The 20,794-nt window shown below is 35.5% G+C and overlaps 1 protein-coding gene across 7 annotated transcripts in view; it reads left to right on the plus strand.

The window, feature by feature from the left end:
* Positions 1-19,481, plus strand: part of ZCCHC11 (zinc finger, CCHC domain containing 11) — a 157,802-nt gene extending 138,321 nt beyond the window's left edge. The window contains exons 21-30 of one of the 7 annotated variants that reach the window (XM_014544781.1): positions 1,239-1,316; positions 1,460-1,637; positions 1,913-1,960; positions 2,043-2,125; positions 8,333-8,448; positions 9,316-9,539; positions 10,486-10,583; positions 13,847-14,294; positions 16,397-16,555; positions 18,199-18,690. In XM_014544781.1, the coding sequence (XP_014400267.1) occupies positions 1,239-1,316; positions 1,460-1,637; positions 1,913-1,960; positions 2,043-2,125; positions 8,333-8,448; positions 9,316-9,539; positions 10,486-10,583; positions 13,847-14,294; positions 16,397-16,555; positions 18,199-18,287 (1,521 nt within the window). In that variant the 3' untranslated portion in view covers positions 18,288-18,690. Of the gene's footprint in view, positions 1-1,238; positions 1,317-1,459; positions 1,638-1,912; positions 1,961-2,042; positions 2,126-8,332; positions 8,449-9,315; positions 9,540-10,482; positions 10,584-13,846; positions 14,295-16,396; positions 16,556-18,109 lie in introns of all 7 variants that reach the window. The other 6 variants (XM_014544780.1, XM_005872464.2, XM_014544782.1 and 3 more) reach the window with 6 other exon arrangements.
* The last annotated feature ends 1,313 nt before the right edge of the window (positions 19,482-20,794 follow it).

Here is a 20,794-nt window from a genome sequence, read left to right on the forward strand (position 1 = left end):
GGGATATGTTTTCTCCACTCTGGCTTCTATCAGAGTGCCTTTGCTTTTATCTGTTTTACATTTCTGAACTTCAAGGAAGGTTGCATTTTAGGAAAGAGTTTTACAGCTCTAACAGAAAGATAAAATTTGAAAACAACTGACCTAATTAACCTCATCTCTCATTTTCATTGGGAAAACGGAGGATTTAGGAACATAATTATATTGCTCAGAATCACTACTCAGCAAGACTAAGACTAGAAATAAGGTCTGCTGACTCTTAACTTACTGTAACTTTCTAATTGATTATATCTGTTAAAATGCCTTTTGAGAATGAGTCTCAAAAAACTGCTTGTAGAGGTTAGGTTAGTTGTGCCTATACAATCATCTTCTGGGGTAGTTTTCTTCTAGTAAATTAGCATTACCCCTCTCCCCTCTTTAGGACAGTGTATTATTATAATTAATCATGAAGATTTTACAATCTTTATCAACATGTCAGAGAAAGCTTCCTAATTTTTGTTTTTTTTTTCCATTCTTTTTATTTTGTTTTGTTTTTTAAATCAATGTCCAGGGGGCTTTTTAGCCTCATGTGATAAAGATTAAAGGTACTAGACCAGGGGTGGGCAAACTTTTTGACTCGAGGGCTACAATGGGTTCTTAAACTGGACCGGAGGGCCGGAACAAAAGCATGGATGGAGTGTTTGTGTGAACTAATATAAATTCAAAGTAAACATCATTACATAAAAGGGTACGGTCTTTTTTTTTTTAGTTTTATTCATTTCAAACGGGCCGGATCCGGCCTGCGGGCGGTAGTTTGCCCACGGCTGTTAACTAGACCCTTCCCCAAAACAAATAATTCCATTGATTTCCTTTGGGAGCACAATCAATAGATATTATGTATTATGTATTTCTACATCCATGATTCTTGGATGAAAATGCTGTTTTCATTTGATTTACTTTAGTTTTATTTTATTAATCTTGGACTGGATGTGTTTTGACAGGTCAATAGGTAACATCAAATAATATCAAATGTGTCATTTGGAGAGTCTTATGCTCTTAAGATATTGTTTCCCAGCTTTGGTCTTTCAGATACATTTTATTCATTAATAACTTGACATTAAATTATACCATCCTGACATACTCATTTTGGAAGAAATATTTCAGTATGTCTATTATAGCTAAATTTTAAAATGAGGTGAGGGTATTTAGGATGTTGGGTTGGATGACTTAAAATCTAATAATAAAATTAATTTTTTATGCAGATCTTTGATGGAAAACAGATTCCACAGAGAATGGTTGATGGATGGAATGCTTTTTTCTTTGATAAAACAGAAGAACTGGTAATTTTTAAGTAATCTTTATGTTATGGAATGCTGACTGATAAATGTTAGGATTGGCATATAATTTAATAATTTTATTTGGATTTAGAGTCTATATTTTGGATAGTTTAGATATTTCTTTCTTTCTTTTTTCTCACCTGTAGAAAAAACGTTTACCTTCACTTGGAAAGAATACAGAAACATTAGGAGAGCTTTGGTTGGGACTGCTTCGCTTCTATACTGAAGAGTTTGATTTCAAGGAATATGTAATTAGCATTCGGCAGAAAAAGCTGTTAACAACTTTTGAAAAGCAGTGGACGTCCAAATGCATTGCAATCGAAGGTAATCATTTAACTGATATTCATTAAGAAACAAAATAAAATGAAAAGCCAATTTCATGTGGTCAAGGGAAATGAGGGGAAAACTGAAACATATTAGATTTTGGAAGATTCTTTTGATTTTTATCAGTTTCCATCCTTTAATTTATAATTTAAAAAATAATTTGCTGCTTGGGTGATCTGATTTACATAGTATTAGGTTGCAGTCATGACTACTAAGTATATTTAATGTTACAATGAACGTAATTCTCAATTAAAAATAAAATTTTTCTTTTCTAGATCCTTTTGACTTGAATCATAATCTTGGTGCTGGAGTTTCTAGAAAAAGTAAGTTTTAAATATAGAAATTCCCTGCTCTTAAAGCTCTTACACATTAAGATCTATATCTTTATTGTTGTTTCTTCAATAGTGACCAATTTCATCATGAAGGCATTTATCAATGGAAGGAAACTTTTTGGTACTCCCTTTTATCCACTCATTGGCAGAGAAGCTGTAAGTTGACATAATTTGAATTCTGAATCTTCTCTTTTTTCTTATATAAGTTTTTTTTAATAGTACAAGAACCTACTCTTATTTCTAAGTTGGTGTTAGACATAGGGACAGAGACAATTGCACTTATCATAGTCCATAATGAGATACCCATTTGCTAAATTTTGTTTATCTATTTGTTTATTTGTTAAATTCTATCTTCCCCACTAGATTATATTTCCATGAGGACGGTCCATATCCATAAAATTTACCATCATAGCTCCAGTGCCTATCATAGTGTCTGACAAAAAGCATGTATCAAATAAGCATTTGTTGAATGACTAAGGGAGGATAGTCAAGACTCAGAATCCTTAAATTTTGAATTTGAGGTGCTACCCACTGCAACTCTTTATCTCTTGAAATATTTATGAAAATATAAACAGGACAACACCAAAAAATACTTTATTTGCTGAGGCGCTTCTAATTTTGATGTAGCATTAGTAAGCTGAATTAGATAGCATGGATTAAGAGGATTCCTTTTGCCTGAACTGGGTAGCATAGTATCCGCCATTCCTCTTGATCCCACTTTGGCTTTTTTTTTTTTTTTTTAGAGATCGAAGTACTTCCTAACTCATTTTTTTAAAAAATTGACTTTAAAAAGAGGAAGGGGGTTGTGGGAAGGAGAGAAATAAAGAGAGGAAGAGAAACATCAGTGTGAGTGAGAAACGTCAATCAGTTGCCTACTGTAGGGCTCCGACTGGGGATCGAACTGGGTATGTGCCCTGACTGGGAATTGAACCTGCCACCTTTTGGTATACAGGGCAACGTTCCAACCAACTGAGCCGAGGCGATCTCACCCTGGTTTTTGTTTGCTTTCCAATGGAAGAGACCTTAGTTTCACAGAGAAAGAAACTCCCAAGAGAAGTAATCTCAAGAGAGAAACCATGTTTCTACTATTCATAATGAATATGCTTGACCTTGTTCAGTCCACTTTTAGGACTTTTTCTTAGGGGTATAGGATGAGGAAAGCAGAGAAGTCTGAGCTTTTTTCCCCTGGGGCATTGGTTCTTAGACCTGTTTATTTCTTTTTCTTTTTCTTTTTTGTTTTGTTTGTTTTTTCTTTCAGAGAGGAAGAGGGAGAGAGAGAAAAAGAGAGAGAAAGAAACATCAATGATGAAGAGAATAATTGATCGGCTGCTTCCTGCACACCTCACACTGGGGATCGAGCCTGCAACCCGGGCATATGCCCTTGATTGGAATCGAACCCGGGACCCATCAGTCTGCAGGCCAACACTCTATCCACTGAGCCAAACAAGCTAAGGCTCAGACAATTTTTTTTTGTTTTACCTCTTGGGGTAAAAATGATTACAAGGGAGAGAGGAAAAATGACAATAAAGTTTGAAAGAATACGAAAGTCATACATGAACAAAATGTCTAATAAAAGGGAAATCCAATAAGTTTATTAAAATACTAGAGGCCCACCGTGCGAAATCGCAGGAGACCCAGTGTCAAGTCCCTGTCCACCCGCACATGCAGCCCCGACCACCTGCGTGCACCATGCACGCAGTCCTGCCCACCTTGAAGACAGTTGTGGACGAGATAAGAATAGTTTCCTGCCCTAACCTTCCTTCTCAGGAGCACTTAAATTGACCTTCATTGGAAGATGAGAATTGAACAGAGCAACACTTACTTGTTCCCATGAAGAAATCATATGATGTTAAGCAGGTGCCTTTTGGCATTTGGTTGTGACGGCGTGATGGCCACGGGGTTTTTTATAATAGAGATTAATTAAAAAAGCAATAAATGAAAAGCATAGTTATAACAAATATGATGCACTGATAAGGCATTTTACCTGAAAATTATGGGAATTCCAACTATTAATGTGAACACATGCACATCTTTAGTGGGAACCTAGCAAGTTCATACAGTCAGACTTTTTAGTAGAATAAATAAATAAATTAGAGTCCTTAGTAAACTGGAAATGTGCTCATTTTAGTCTGTGATAACAAAGTGTCAGTAACTCTTAATAACTCGATATGTTATAAGTAGTTCTAATAAATATTAGCATCTGTGGTTTTGACTCATTTGGTGTAAGAGCCAGACATCAGTTTGGGGCCATTTTGTTGTTAATCCTCACCCGAGGATATTTTTTCCATTGATTTTTAGAGAGTGGAATGGAGGGAAGAAGTGGGAGAGAGAAAGAAAAACATCTATGTGAAAGAGTTACATCGGCTGGTTGCTTCCCGTTCGCACCCCAACTGGGGTTGGGGGTCAAAACTGCAACCCAGGTTTGTGTTGTGACCGGGAATCGAACCCACAACCTTTTGGTCTGAGGGCCGACGCTCTAACCATTAAGCAACACCCACTGGCCAGAGCTGCTAACCATTTTTTGATCTTCTTTATTCTGTTTTAAAGGACAGTACATAGTATTCTGTAGCTTGGATATATCAGTTTAATATTTTTCTTTGATGGACATTAAGTTGTTTTTATTATATCAGTATTATAACGGATATTATAACAAATATCCTTGTTTAATAGTCTTTCATGCTTATATTTTCCATAGTAAAGTTTATTCTTTCAATAGATGTTGATTGAATTTCTACTTTGTAACTGTTTTTCTGCTATGTACAAGGATTATAACAGCATACAAAACAGACGTGTCTCATTCCTTATACACTAGTGAAAATGAAGACAAGTATATTTTCTTTCACCTTTCTTGCTCACTTAAATATTTCTACTTCAACTATTCTACATCATTAGGTCCTCTGATATATTGACCCATTTTCTCTCATTCTGTCAGTTTTCTGTCTTCATTTTTCTCCCCTTTTAACTTATATTCCTGGTCTACTTTTTGGCATATACTTTAAATTCCTTTGTTCCATTGTCCTTTTGCACCTAATGTGTTCAACCTGACATGAATTTAACCATCCACCATCTGTCTTTGCTTGGACTGCTAAGCACTGGTGGAAAAAAGTCATAAACTTACGTAGTTTTACTTATATAATACAATTATAAATTAATGTTCACCACTCTCACCTGGACTTCTGATATTATCTGACTTTTAAATTTTATTTTATATTTCAAGGATAGTTGACATTTAGTATTATCTTTTATTAGTTTCAAGTGTACAGCATAGTGGTTAGACAATCATATACTTTACAAAGTGACACCCCTGATATTTCAAGTACTCAACTGGCACCATATGTAGTTATTATAGTATTATTGACTATATTCCCTATGCTGTACTTTTTCATCCTCATGACCATTTTGTAACCGCCAATTTGTACTTCTTAATCCATTCACCTTTTTTACCCAGTTCCTCAATCTCCCTTCCCTCTGGCAACCATCATTCTGTTCTCTGTGTCTATGAGTCTGTTTCTGTTCTGTTTGTTCATTTTGTTCTTTAGATTCCAGATATAAGTGAAATCATATCATGTCTTTCTCTCTCTGACTTATTTCACTTAGCATAATATCCTCCAGGTCCATCCATGCTGTCGCAAATGGTAAGATTTCATTCTTTTTTTGGCATTATCTGACATTCTTATTAGATTTCTTTAGTTACCTGTATTTCCTATTCAATAAGAACTATTTGAAATTTCATTTATTTTACTCAAAAGTCAATACCCGTTGCATTTTGTCCCACCTTTCACCTCTGCCATTCTCACTCTTAGATGTTTTCCCTCTGAGACAAAGTATCAGAGAGCAATTCCTTCAACAGTCGGCTACCAGATCTATAATTCTGCCTGCATCTGCAGATCTCTCTCCTTTATCAGAGACTGGTCCTTCCATATGCACTCCATAGATCCATTTATTATTCTCTTGAGTCTTCAGCCTCTTTATCTGTGAAGATATTTTCAAAGATGAAATACATAAAATGTAATTGCAGATTAGCATTTTACAGGGGGGTGGGGAACCTTTTTTCTGCCAAGGGCCATTTGGATATTTATAACATCATTCGAGAGCCATACAAAATTATCAACTTAAAAATTATTCTGATATATTTGGTCAAGCATTTAATTAACTCACCCCTAATGTCTTGGCAGGGCCTGACCAAATGATTTCCCTGGCCTTATATGGCCTACGGGCCAGACGTTCCCCACACCTGATTTAATAGATGAACATTTGCCATTGATTTTAATTATAGGGAATACTAACTTTAAACTTCAACTAAGAGAAATGTCTCTTTCTGAGGGACATTAGTTAATTAGTAAGCTTGTATTACAAAAAAATTCTATTCAATTATTAGTATATTTTGCAATTTTTTAATATAAATTTTTGAGGAAATTTGCTTTCTCTTTTGTTATGTAAGCACCTAACCTACATACTATCTTCAATTTTGCCACAACACCTAAAATATTTACCATCTGGCTCTTTATAGAAAAAGTTGCTGACCCCAGGTCTAGGTCACCTTAACTGGGTGGATTAAAGAGATTCAGGAATAGAATGGATGCAATTTGGTGATTAACTACAGGTTATGGTGCAGGAGAAGAAGTTGAGGATGACTCCTAGGTTTCTGCCTTAGGCAACTGAGTGAATTGAGAAAGGCCTTCATTTTGTCCTGGAAAAAAATATGGTGATTTTATTTAGCTACATTGGTTTCATCAGTAGTAAATGTGAGGAATTTTTAAAAATACTGCTTTATTGAAATATAATTCACATTCTGTATAATTCATCCATATAAAGTGAGCAATACAGTGTTTTTTGGTATACTTGCAGGATTGTGCAACTGCCACCACAATCTAATTTTAGAACATTTTCATCCTCTCTCAAGGAAACTCCTGTTCCCATTAATAGTCAATCCCCATTCGTTCTCTCTCCCACTCCTCAAACCACTAATCTACTTTTTGTTTCTGTAAATTTGTTTATCGTGTATATTTCATATAAATGGAATCATAGAATGTGTAGCCTTTTGTTACTGACTTCTTTCATTTAGTGTAATCTCTTTAGAGCTTCTTCATGTTGTAGCATGTATCAAAATTTCATTCCTTCATTCCTTTTTATGATTGAATGGATATATATCGCATTTTATCCATCCATTCACTTGTTGGCCATTTGTGTATTTTATAGTTTTTGGCAGTTATGAGTAACACTGCTGTGAATATTTCTGTACAAATTTTTGTCTGGATGGATGTTTTCATTTTAGGGGTATGTATATACCTAACAGTGGACTTGCTGGGTCGTTTTGACAAATTTATGTTAACTTTTCTTAGGAACTGCCAAACTGTTTTATAAAGCAGCTGTGCTATTTTATGTTTCCACCATCAATATATGTGTGTTCTAGTTTTTCTGCATCCTCACCAATACTTATTATTGTGAGTATGTCTCCTACTTTTATCCTTGACTCTAGATAGATTTGAAGAACACCAAGGAGATATCTTTTCTTGCTTTCCAGAGATATGTGTACTGTCAGAACAAGCTAGTCTTTGTGATAGTGCCAAATGGAGCTAAAGCTTAGAAGGTACTCTCATAAACAAAAGTGAGCTTGGTTCACCCAGCCGGTGAGCATTGACCCATGCACCAAGAGGTCACCAGTTCGATGGTTCCTGGTCAGGACACATGACTTAGGTTATGGGCTTGATCCCCAGCTGGGGGCATGCAGGAGGCAGCAGATCGATGTTGATATTTTCTCTCATTGATGATTCTCTCTCTCTTTCTTCCCCTTCCTCTTTCTCTAAAATCAATTTAAAAAATACTAAAAACATCAAAAGATTTTCTTATTTACATAGAGCTCTTTTATACAGAGAATAATTTCTTTCTAGAAGTAGCCTGCTATAGCAATAAGCATGAGCTTTGGAGTCAAATAGACTTAGCTTTAAATCCTTTCTTTATCTGCTACTTATCAGCTTTTTTACTATGGGCAAATGACTTTTCTGAAGCTAAGTTTCCTCAAGTATGAAATAAAAATGAATATAGTATCTACTATATTGAGATATTATGCAGAGATGCTGCAGATGAATGAGAAAACTGTGTGGATGTAAAGTGTTTGGTACTGTTAGCAACTGAGATATTGATGGTGATAATTCTGAATCTCATTTTTTTTGTTAGTTTTTTTGTGTGTTTTCATTTTGTTTCCTATTAATCTCATTTTTACATCATTTTAATTGCAGTGAAATATTTGTTATTATTTCTTTTCTTTTTTTAAAAAACCACTTTTGCATCTTGGTCTCCTTTCCATTTGTTTTAAAAAGTTTATAGTGATTTTTTTCTAATAAAGTTGTATTTTCTCCCTAGGAGTACTTCTTTGATTCCAGAGTATTAACAGATGGAGAACTGGCTCCCAATGATCGATGTTGCCGTGTTTGTGGAAAAATAGGCCACTACATGAAAGACTGTCCTAAAAGGAGAAGGTTGGCAAATGATTTTGTATCAGTGTTACAGGGAAATTAAAGTTAAGGTCAATTGTAGCTACAACTGTGTTCAGATATCTTTAAGTGAGAAAGTTCAGGGCTTTATTTGTGGTACCATGGTGTCTCATAATGTTCATTCATTTATTTAATGTTTTGTTTTTTTAATTGAATAAGCATTTATTGACACCTACTGTATGCTGGGAACTGTGCTAGGAGCCAAGAAAAAGAAAAAAAAAAGACCAAGTCATGGGATTCTGGCTGACGACCTCACAGTCTTACTGATAATTAAAATATAATTAACTGAATTTTTTAGGTATATGCTGTGAGGTATATAACATTTACTTTAAGGAATATGCATTTTATGTACCCCTTAAAAATATAACTATGAAAAATACTTTCCTGCATTATATATATATGTACTGTGTTTAATAGGCCAGGAAAATCCCTTCTTTAGTTAGCATGTCTTTCCTAATTATAAAGGCTTAGCACTTTTCAGGGAGAACAGGCTCTCTAGTTTTTATCACTGCTATTTTATTTGCTAAGTTTAGGCAAGATACTTATCTTCCCTAAACCCCAGTTTCTTCCCCTGTAAAATAAAGATAATAAATACCAATCTCTAAGGATTGTTGCAAGATTAAACTTAGATGTTTTAAAAATGTTTTTAATTTGATATTTTACTATAAAAGTACTGGATACCCAGTTTTTGCTATATGAGTAGGTGTGCTATAAATGTGAGTTCCTTTGCCTTCAAAAAGATGCATGAAACATGGGCATGTTAGTTCTTTTAATTGTGAGACTCTTGTATAGTTTAGTTGTTCTGTGACTCCCTCAGTTTACAAGTCCCTAGCCCCACATTATTGGTATCAGCAGTTTACTGTTTAGAGTAAAGAAGAAAGACAGTGAAGAAGAGAAGGAAGGGAATGAAGAAGAGAAAGACTCTCGAGACCTTCTGGACCCTCGAGACCTCCATGAAACTCGAGACTTCAGAGAACCACGAGACCTCAGATGTTTCATATGTGGAGATGCGGGACATGTAAGAAGGGAGTGCCCAGAGGTCAAGCTGGCCCGTCAGAGGAATAGCAGTGTGGCAGGTAAATAGAAAAGATTAATATTTTCTGGTGAAAATGAAGTAATTTATATTGATGTCATTCTAAGGACTCTAATTCTTCTCTGTTCCAAACCTAGCTGTATGATATTGGACCTTATGATTTCTTAAAAAGATAAAATTTAGACAGGCTTTTATCTTGAATGAACAGTATTTGGATATGTTCACTTTCTAGGTCTTAGCAGTCTGTTGTATTCAGTCAATTTCCTCTAAGTATTCTTTAGATTTTAGTCACACTCTATTTCTCTCAATATAAAAGTTAACAGCCCAGCTGGTGTGGCTCAGTGGTTGAGTGTTGACCCATGAACCAGGGGTTACAGTTTGATTCCCGGTCAGGGCAAATGCTTGTGAGCTTGATCTCTTGTAGGTGGGCATGCAGGAGGCAGCCAATTGATATTTCTCATCATTGATGTTTGTATCTTTCCCTCTCCCTTCCTTCCTCTCTCTGAATTAAAAAAAAAAAAAGTTAACAGAAGTTAACTCTCTCGCGCCCCTCTCCCCCCTCAAATTAATGAGAAGTTTTCTTCTGGGAATATATATAAGAGAGAGGGAGATCTGTTCTTTTTATATTTCATAAGGAATTTTAAGAATTAAAAACCCAAATGAGAGTGTATTGAAAGAAAAAAATAAAATATTTTAGAAGTGATGATTTTCAGTTATTCAGATTCTTACTACAGAAGGTAATTTCTCAAATAAATATATTGTCTCCTTAAGAAAAACAGTGTGACATTTGTTCTGGTTTCTAGGACCATTGTATTTTCTAATGATCAGGATTGAAAAATGGCTTTAAAAAATAGTTGTTGTAAGTCCTTCGCTAACATTTCATAGTTTAAAAGTCCAAGTTTATAAAATCTTAGACTTGAGACTCTAGATTGTCATTCCTCTGCTGTTTTCTTTCTTTTGATTTTCTTTCTAATGTTTTCTCTTAGCAGCCCAGCTGGTTCGCAACCTTGTAAATGCCCAACAAGTGGCTAATTCATCCCAGCAACAGGGTGATCAATCCATAAGGACTAGACAGTCCTCAGAATGTGTAAGTACTCTGCCTGCAAAGGGGTTAATCTTGGCCGGGAGATAGCACTATTTTGGCTGGGTGACAGTGTTGATCTTTCAGACTGGTAAATGCAATCTTCCAGATTACATAGTGCTTTTTAGAGGGTCCTTGCTAAGCATATGAAGTAGAAAGGATCATTATTTGGGGGGTAATGCAGATTTGTGTTTATACCTATGAGCAAGCTCCTTAACTTCATTGAGCCTGCTTCCTTCCTTATTTGTAAAATAAGATAACTACCTAATAAGGTTGTTGGTTAGATTAAAATAAGTTAATGACTTTGAAGTTGCAGGTTTTGCCCAGTGTAAAGATATCTGTATCATTAATAAAAATAGACAAAAAAATTGAGCTATATTAGGGGTTTGGTATGTTGGAGCAATACACACATGGCATTTCACTTGCTTGAAACTTTTGTTTGTCTTCTTATAGCTGTTATGGATACCTAGTGAAATATACCCTGTAAAAGACAGAGTATTGAATTAGAATTCAGATTCACAGGTTTCATATTAACTTTGTTGAGTTACTCTTAATCTTTGTCTGAATCTGTATTCACCTTGCACTTCTTATATTAATTCGATATTAATTGAATATTTATTATAAACCTGACATTGTGCTTTAGTGCTTCACACTTATCAAATTTAATACTTTCAGTGGCCATGTGAAATGGTAGGTAATTAGTATTGTCAAATTTTACAAATTGGGAAGCTGAGAACAAGAAATTAAAAGATTCAAACCCAAGTTGATGTAGTTTCAAAGCTGTTAACTCTTAAATATGTTAAAGCTGATGTGATCTGCATTTTAGAAAAAATAGAACATTTGAAAACTAGTAATAGGGAGAGTCTTGGAAGAACATTTAGGAGCCCACTAAAATGTATCTACTATCCTGAATTTGGTGTTTATGTTTTCTACATGTATTGTTTAATCTTCACAAAAACTTTTGAGGTAGATTGTTATTATTTATATTTTATTTTATTATTTTTAAAATATATTTTATTGATTTTTTACACAGAGGAAGGGAGAGGGATAGAGAGCCAGAAACATTGATGAGAGAGAAACATTTTTTTTTTAAATTCTATTTTATTGATTTTTTTTACAGAGAGAAAGGGAGAGGGATAGAGAGTTAGAAACATCGATGGGAGAGAAACACCGATCAGCTGCCTCCTGCACACCTCCTACTGGGTGTGTGCCCGCAACCAAGGTACATGCCCTTGACCGGAATCGAACCTGGGACCCTTCAGTCCGCAGGCTGACGCTCTATCCACTGAGCCAAACCGGTCAGGGCAAGAGAGAGAAACATTGATCAGCTGCCTCCTACACACCTCCTACTGGGGATGTGCTCACAACCAAGGCACATGCCCTTGACTGGAATCGAACCTGGGACCCTTCAATCCGCAGGCCGACGCTCTATCCACTGAGCCAAACCGGTTAGGGCTGTTATTTATATTTTAGAGGTGAAGAAACTGAGGTTTGAGTTTCTTGCCTGAGGTCAACAGATTACTTGGAACCAGAACTTAAACCCTCAAGCTGTCTCCAAAACCTATGCTCTAAGCCATTTTCCTATACTGTCTCTAATTTTCATTCTCTGCTTCTAGCACTTACTTTTCTGTCAGCTGAGATTTGGGAAGAGTCTAATGGATGTTCCTATTCTGATGTCTCACAAAGCACTTCAACCTCATCATGTCTAGAATGTAGCTTATGTTCTTTCCAACTCCCCTCTTTCTCTTATGTTCTCCATTTCATTAAATGATCCCACTATCTAGTTTCCAGAACTACTCCCTGCCACTCAACCCTCACATACAATCAGTCACCAAGTTCTAGTATTTGTGCATATTAAAATAATCAGCTCTCCGTGACCAGGTGGCTCAATTGATTGGAGCGTCATCCTGTATACCAAAAAGGTAGCAGGTTTAATTGCCTGTCAGGGTACATACCTAGGTTGTGGGTTGGATCCCCAGTTGGGGCACATGTGGGAAGCAACTGATCAATGTTTCTCTATCCTCACATTGATGTGTGGGTGTGTCTCTCCCTCCTTCCCTCCTTCTCTCTTTCTCTCCCTCCCTCTACCCCTCTTCTCCTCTCTCCTTCTCTCAAAATCAATTAAAAATCATATCCTCGTGTGAGGATTTAAAAAAAAAAAGTTGGCTCAGCCATTTGCTTTCCTCTGTCCCTATATTGTATTTCCTTGGCATAGGCTACCATCATCTCAGGACTTCTGTATTTATTATAGCAGCTTTTTAAACAGTCTCAACAGTCTTTTATTTAAAATATTCTCTATTCATTCCTATTGAGCCAGAACATTTTTTCTAAAATGCAGATTGATCATGTTTCTGATGTGTTTGAAACCCTCCAGTGGTTTCCCAATGCCCTCAGGATAGAGTCTAAACTATAGCGCCTATAGGAACGAACCTTCATTATTTACCCCTATGTAGTTCTTCAGTCTCAGATCTGCCATTCCCCTTCCCTTATAATAAACTTTTAGGTTCCGATTACTTGAAAAGCCACATGTTTTTGTGCTTACAGATTTCAGTCATGTTGTTCCCTCTGCTGAAACACTCTATACCTACCCTTTTAAATCAGATGGGTTTCTACTTACCCTGGAGTCTCAACTTAGGGTCATTTTCTCTGTGAAGCTTTCCTTGGTTTCCTTTCTTTCATCTTACCTTCCCTCTTCTTCCAAAGTTGGTTTAGGTGTCGCTCTGTGATTTCAGTATACACTGTACACTATTACATTCTTTTTCATAGTAATAATTGTACTTTGTTGTGATTGCTTATGTAATCGTGATCTGCTCCTTCTCCTTTCCCCACAAATTTTAAGCTCCATGAGAGCATACCTATGAGTATTGTATTTTTAATTTCTGAACAATGCTTAGTATATAATTGTTGACACTTAGTAAATACTTGTTGAAGGACTGAATGAAAGTGACTGTGAGATATTTAGATATAAGTTTCTAGTTACAATTGGAAATGTGGGTTCTACATGATGAGAATGATTTCTGGGTTCTCCTTTGGGCAGTAAAAAGGTTTATGAGGTAATACCTATAGGAGGGTGGGTTTGAGAACCTTGCCAAAAATTCTACCTTCATGTAATATGGGATTCTGCTATTTGTTATGTACGTCATAGAGCTCTGTTTTTTAATGTTCTAATGAAATAACTCCATAATTTTCTATTTTGATAATCTCTGCTTTTATAAAATTAAGATGTTTATAAATTAATTTAAAAATGTATCTTTTTTTTTCCTTTGCAGTCTGATTCACCATCTTATTCTCCCCAGCCCCAACCATTTCCACAGAACTCTTCCCAATCAGCTGCCATTACCCAGGCTTCATCCCAGCCAGGATCCCAACCCAAACTTGGCCCACCTCAGCAGGGAGCCCAGCCCCCCCATCAGGTCCAGATGCCTATATATAACTTTCCCCAGTCACCACCAGCTCAGTATTCTCCCATGCACAATATGGGATTGTTGCCAATGCATCCCCTCCAGATCCCTGCCCCATCCTGGCCTATCCATGGCCCAGTGCTCCACTCTGCACCAGGCAGTGCCCCCAGCAATATTGGCCTGAACGATCCCAGCATCATCTTTGCACAGCCTGCTGCCAGACCTGTGGCAATCCCAAACTCCTCTCATGATGGACACTGGCCTCGTACTGTGGCTCCAAATTCCCTGGTGAACAATGGTGCAGTGGGGAATTCGGGTAACCCTTTTTTCCTTCTTTTGTGTCTGTCTGTCTGTCTGTAGAAAAGTTTGGGTGATTAGTATTACTGGTTGAACTTGGGGAAATAAATGTGAAGAAAAGGATGACAAGCAATATTTGTGGAGGGACCATTTATTATGTGGCATTGGGCAGTTGCTTAATTTCTTTGTGCATTGGTTTCATCTGTAAAATAGGGATTGAATAGTATCTAACTCACAGAAATGTTATGAATACTAAATGTAATATACATAAATGTTAGCTTTTTCGTATTTGAAATTTTGACTGCAACACTGCTTTGTGTATGTATTATTAGCACTTATTTTACAGTTGAAAAATTGAAGGGTTAAGTAACTTAACTATCATGCTATGATAATAAATCATAGTAGATCCAAGATTTAATCCAATTTTCTTCTTCAAAGCCTGTGTTCTTTGCCCTAGATTCTTACTATCTCCCAATAAGAAGCAAGTCTTTGGAAAGAAAGAGATATTGGTAGCATTTTGTAGCATTAAAATATTTTTTCTGATATTTAAGTAATAGATATTGATTATAGGACATTTGAAAAAGAAAATCATTCATAATCTTAATTCCTATACATAATTGCTAAGTAATATTTTGGTTTATTGCCACCCATTCATTTTCTAATACTTGCATATTTATAAATAGTTCATATATGCCATAAATCTAGTTTTGTATCCAGCTTTTTAGTAATAATTTTTATTTTAAAAATTATTATGGAAAATTTGAAATGTACACAAAAGGAGAGAGTAAAATATAATGAATTCTCCCTATCCCTGTAGCAGCTTTAATAGTTACCAACATTTGCTGTTCTTTTATCTGACCCCTTCTTGCCATTAAAAAAATTGGGGGCTTGATTATTTAATCAAATATGAGACATTGTATCAAATTTTCTTGTAAACTTTATCTCTTAAAAACAATCAAGACCATACCCAGGATTATCTAATACCCAGCCCATGTTCCTTTTCCCCTATTTCTCTAAAATTATTATTTTTTACTTATTTGAATCGATATTCAAGCAAAGCCCATTCATTGTATGCAGCTAGTATGGGTTTTAGTTTTCTTGCTCCCTACTCCTCCATAGACTATATCTCCTAATTTGAGTTTCTGATAGGATACTTAATGAATAAGGGTAGCGTCTTTCAATTATTTCTTGCCTCATTGTGACCCTAAATGAGAAAAACCACCAATAATAATCCAGAAGATACAGAGGATACTACACTTAAAGATCATCTCAAAGGGAAGTAGATTGGTGGGTATAGTTTGCCAGAGAAAGTATAGGAGTCATATTTTTTTGAGTGCCTACTTATATACCAGAACTTGTACAAGCCACTTTCATTTTTGTTATCTAATTTAATCCTCACAACAACCTGAGGTTCATAATTGAGCCTTAGTAATTTTTGTAACTATGATTTGAACTTATTAGACCTGCTGGCTCTAAACCGTAGTTCTCAAGTATTATACAACAGTGCCTCAGCTTCTAATAAATAGAATCGCTTTTCAGGCCAAGATATAATTAGGATAGTTGGTATTGTCTTTGGATAAAATGTAAACTCCTCAATGATGTACTAAGGTTTTATTGAAATACAAATCCTACCTACCTATTCAGCCTTTGCTGTTACCACTTCCTCCCTTTACCCCTGTTTCTGTTTTGTCAGTTATTTTGAAGCTTCCCAAATTTACTGTGCTTTTCTGCATTCTGACTTTTAAACATGCTGTTCCTTTTGTCTAAAATGCCATCCTTGCCCCAGTTTACATAACTTGTTCCTTGTAGTTTAAAACTTAATTTTAGTCAGTTATCTTAGGGAAAACTTTATCCTTGAACAACTTGGCTAGCCCTCTCTTTGAACACCTTCTACTGATGTTATAGCAATTGCAACATATTATTGCATATATATTCTATATGTCTCCTATATGAGTAAATTGAGCACAATGACAGTGTTTGATTTTTTTAAAAAAAATGTTTTGGTATCCTTTGCATTTAGCATAGTTCTTGCCAGTCATAGGTATTCTTTGTGGAATGAAGAACCATATGAGTGAACAAACTGATGTTTTAAAATGTCTTTTCTTTCTTATTGAAATGCAGAACCAGGCTTTCCAGGACTAAATCCTCCAATTCCTTGGGAACATGCACCACGCCCCCATTTTCCTCTTGTCCCAGCTTCGTGGCCTTATGGTTTGCATCAAAACTTCATGCATCAGGGAAATGCCAGATTTCAGCCCAACAAACCTTTCTATACTCAAGGTACTGTTGCTTACCAATTTATTAATGTGCTGGGTGGGTTCTGGGACAAGGAGCCTTTGTGAAGGTCAGGATCTGGGAGTGAGAATTCATGCATTCAGTAAACATTTGAGAAAACATACTGTTTGTCAGACTATGATAGGTGCTTATTGCTCAAGCAAGAATTAAATAAGACTCCCATACTTAATGCATACTGGTATTTTATTAGGAGAGCCAGACATGTAAAATAGAAAAGGATAGGAGCGTAGAGGAATCATATAACGTTGCTTTAGCAGTGAGAGCAGAATATGGGCACCAGGGATCAAATCACACAAGATTTTTACATTTGAACTGGATCTTGAAAGAGGTACAGGATTTTTTTCCCTAGATATTTTCTAGAGATTAGAGAGGAGTGTTTTTAGCTGAGGGAATAATATATGCAAAATTTCTGAGTCCTGCCTGGCATGAGGAAAAAAGAGAAAATAATAGGACTAGAGGATGAGGTAAATGGGAAAGACTGTATAGGTGAAGAGATTAGAGAAGGTAGACTGGGGCCATATCATGAGAGTTTGGACTCAGTTTATTCGGAAGTCAGGATCTAATAGAAGTTTCTTTTTTTTAACATATATTTTTATTGATTTCAGAGAGGAAGGGGAGAGCAAGAGAGAGAGATAGAAACATCAATGATGAGAGAGAATCACTGATGGGCTGCCCCCTGCATGCTCCCCACCGGGGATTGAGCCTGCAACCCGGGCATGTACCCTGACTGGGAATTGAACTATGACCTTTCTGATTCATAGGTCAGTGCTCAACCACTGAGCCACACTGGTTGGGCTCTAATAGAAGTTTTTGAGTTGAGTAGTGACATGATTAGTAAAACTAAGATTTGAATGACATTAGAATTCGTTATATTCTCTTGGTACTAATGTACCAGTAATGGCTTTAATCTAAGTAATGAATATTACAAACTAAGGAGAAAGCCAAGGAACTTGGATGATTTTATCTAGCCTACTTGCCTCAGAGGTATCTCAATCCTAGTAGGGAATGTTCAGCTCTTCGTTAAGCTAGTTCAAAAAACTAGAATCAGAGTTATTACAGTTAAACTTAGGAGTTCAAGAAATTAAAGAAATATACTCAGGAAATATTGACTGAATGAAATGATAATTTTAAGGGGAAGCCACTGGTATGACTGTCAGGTTTCCTAAACTATCCATGTTTTGCTGGGGCATCCCAGTATTATAGATTGGCAGAACCTTGACGATGACTTCTTTTTTTCTTCTAAGCAAAGAACTAGGGCTGAGGGAAGTTTCATTGGTCATACAAGCCTTTTTAGGAGTAGAGTCTGAAGTTCTTCCCTGGTGGGTTTGTTCCCCTTGATTCCTCCGCTCCATCTCTCTTTTGTCTTCTTTCTTTGCTTTCACATACCTACATTTTCTCCCCCCCCCCCCCCCCCCCCCCAGCTTAGTCACTTCTTCACTGTATAAATAGAAAAAAAGAATAGCTGCAAGTTAATTCTAGGGGGTTATCAGATAAGTAGGCACAAGCCTTTCAGTTTCCTGTCTGTGTTGTGTCCAACAGACAGATGTGCCACCCGTCGGTGTAGAGAGCGTTGTCCCCACCCACCAAGAGGAAACGTGTCGGAGTAATGCGAGTCCATTTTCTTTCAGCTGGTCTACCGATGCACAGCAACCAGCCAATCCTGCTGTCTCAAGGGTATCCGTACCTCAATGTCAGTTACATTCAGCAGAAAAAGTGACATTTAATGGAAAGCAAAACAAATCAGGTCCTGATTTAAAATTTTAACACGTTTAGATAGCTTATTTAAATTCTAAGACTGTTTTTAAGAACTGTATTATTTGTATATAAATATGAACTATAGTTTTTACTAGTATCACCAAATTGAGTGATACAAATTTCATCTATTTTATTACCCTATTTTTAAGGGAATTTTATGTTTTGTTTAACCTTGATGAATTGTATAAAGAGAGAATTTAAAAAATTACATTCTTTATTTTCTATTAGCTGTATTCATACTTTGGTTGCTTCAGACTTTATATATATTGTTCTTAAGAATTAGAAAGACTTTCATGTGTTTTAAATTTGTCACTTCTATTCTTTACAGAACCTTGTAGTGCCGAAAACTTTTTAAAAGGTAAAAAAAAAATAATAAAATAAAACTACAACATGAAGATTCAGAATTTTTTTCTTTTACATTCTTGTACAGTATATTGAAAATATTCAGACTTGAACAGAAAGTTGCTTTTATCTGTATTTGAAGTAATTCTATTTTAAGTTAATAAATCTTTTTGACAAGAGTCAAATTTGGTTAATTCATCTGGTTGTTTAGATGATGGAGGTATAATGTAACAATTCAGAGACTTGTTTTATTCTCAGAGAATTTAGTATTGTAACTCACAGACATAGTTTTAGAAATCCAAGGATTTTTTTCATGGTCCTTATTTTATTGGATCCTCACACCTATATGCTGTAGATAGAAGCAAATGCTGTCTCCATTTTATCACTGAGAAAATTTAGGTGCAAAACAATAAAGTGAGTTTCAAAGGTAACACATTTAAACATGTCGGAAATAAAATTGAAACATCTTTTGAAGGAGAATTTTTAAACAGAGACTGATACTGGCAATGAGAGTGAAAGGAAGGTAATTCTTTACTGAGGAACACTAGTCAGACTATCCGTTCTGAGTCCTGTAACTACTGCCTGGAAAGCATACTTGCCAGGTTGGTGTTTACCAATAATACTTGTGGTCCGTAATTATAGTAGGAATTCAAACTTGTGTCACTGTTGGTAGATTTTTTTAGCTGTTTTTGATACTAATACATTGAGGTAAAGTCATTTTGTTTAAATCCCTCAAAGAAATTTGCCAGATTTGCTAAATGATGCTATAGATTTCTTTGGAATGTACAGAATAAGTAAAAAGAATTGTATTTTATGGACAGTGAGTGTGTTATCTTTGTTCTGCTTCCTCAGATATGCATTACTTAAAATAGGAGAGACTACCTGGGCTTTTGCCATATTTTCCAACATGGAAGATGCTTGAAATCTATTGCAGGAGGTTGAGGGCTTTCCTGCCATATTTACAGTCCTGAAAAGGTATTTATTAAATGTTAAGATCAGGTGTATTTACTGTTACTTTTTCATATTAAAGCTTCGGCATCCCTCAGAATCCTACTAAGTGGTGGAGTTAACTCATTTGTTAATGAGATAGCTGGCCCAGTGTAATGCTTTTGTGTTAAAAATGTTACTTGGAACATTCAAGATTTTCTTTAAAGTTTTAGTGTTCAAGTATTTCACCTCCTTTTCAGGTTTTAGAGAACAGGTTATGAGGTGTACAGGGTGTTCAACTTGTTCTTTTGTATATATTTGAAATTTTCATCAAAAAGAAAATAATACTCAACAAGAGACTGCTCCCAGCTCAGCCTTCCCTCCTAAAGGAAATGACTGTATGACCTGGCAAAAAGTATTTAAGGGCAATAAACCCCAGTAACCTAGGTTTTCTTTATATGAAAGTTATATACTGTAGAGTAATTTTCAGCATCTCACTTGTCCCTCCTTCAGCAATTGCCAGTGTTCAATAACTGGCAAACTGTTCCTAGTTGAAAAATAGAAGACACTTTTTGTAATTTATAGTTTGTAAGTGTGCAAACATTTAATGGAAGTTGTAACCTTAAAAAGTTTTTATTCAGATTTATTGTAGAGCAATTGAAAAGGGCAAATTATTCAACCTTATGTAGAGAACACATACACACACTTAAATTTATGTAGTTTTGAAATTTTTTTGCATAATTAATGACATGGAGACATTAATATTTTCCCTTGCCATTAAATATAATTCAAAGATATGTCGATGAACTATGTGATTTGTTCAGTCCCTAAGACAGACATTTTTGCTATTTTTTTCTCATTTATATTTAAAAAAGTAAAAATGATGGGATAATTGAAAATTTACTTGTCAGTTATAGTTGACATACAGTATTAGTTTCAGGTGTAAAATATAGTTATTAGACATTTATATACCTTATGAAGTGATCACCATAAGTCTAGCACCATACATAGTTACTACATTATTGCCTGTATTCCCTATCCTGTATTTTATATCCCATGACTATTTTTATAATTGGCCATTTGTATTTCTTAATTCATCCCCCTCCAGTGCCATCTGACAACCCTTAATTTGTTCTCTGTATCTATGAGTTTGTTTTTGTTGAGTTTATGGTTTTTTGTTTTTTTAGATTCCACATATAA

Source organism: Myotis brandtii, unplaced genomic scaffold (assembly GCF_000412655.1).
Source record: "Myotis brandtii unplaced genomic scaffold, ASM41265v1 scaffold382, whole genome shotgun sequence".
NCBI lineage: Eukaryota > Metazoa > Chordata > Mammalia > Chiroptera > Vespertilionidae > Myotis > Myotis brandtii.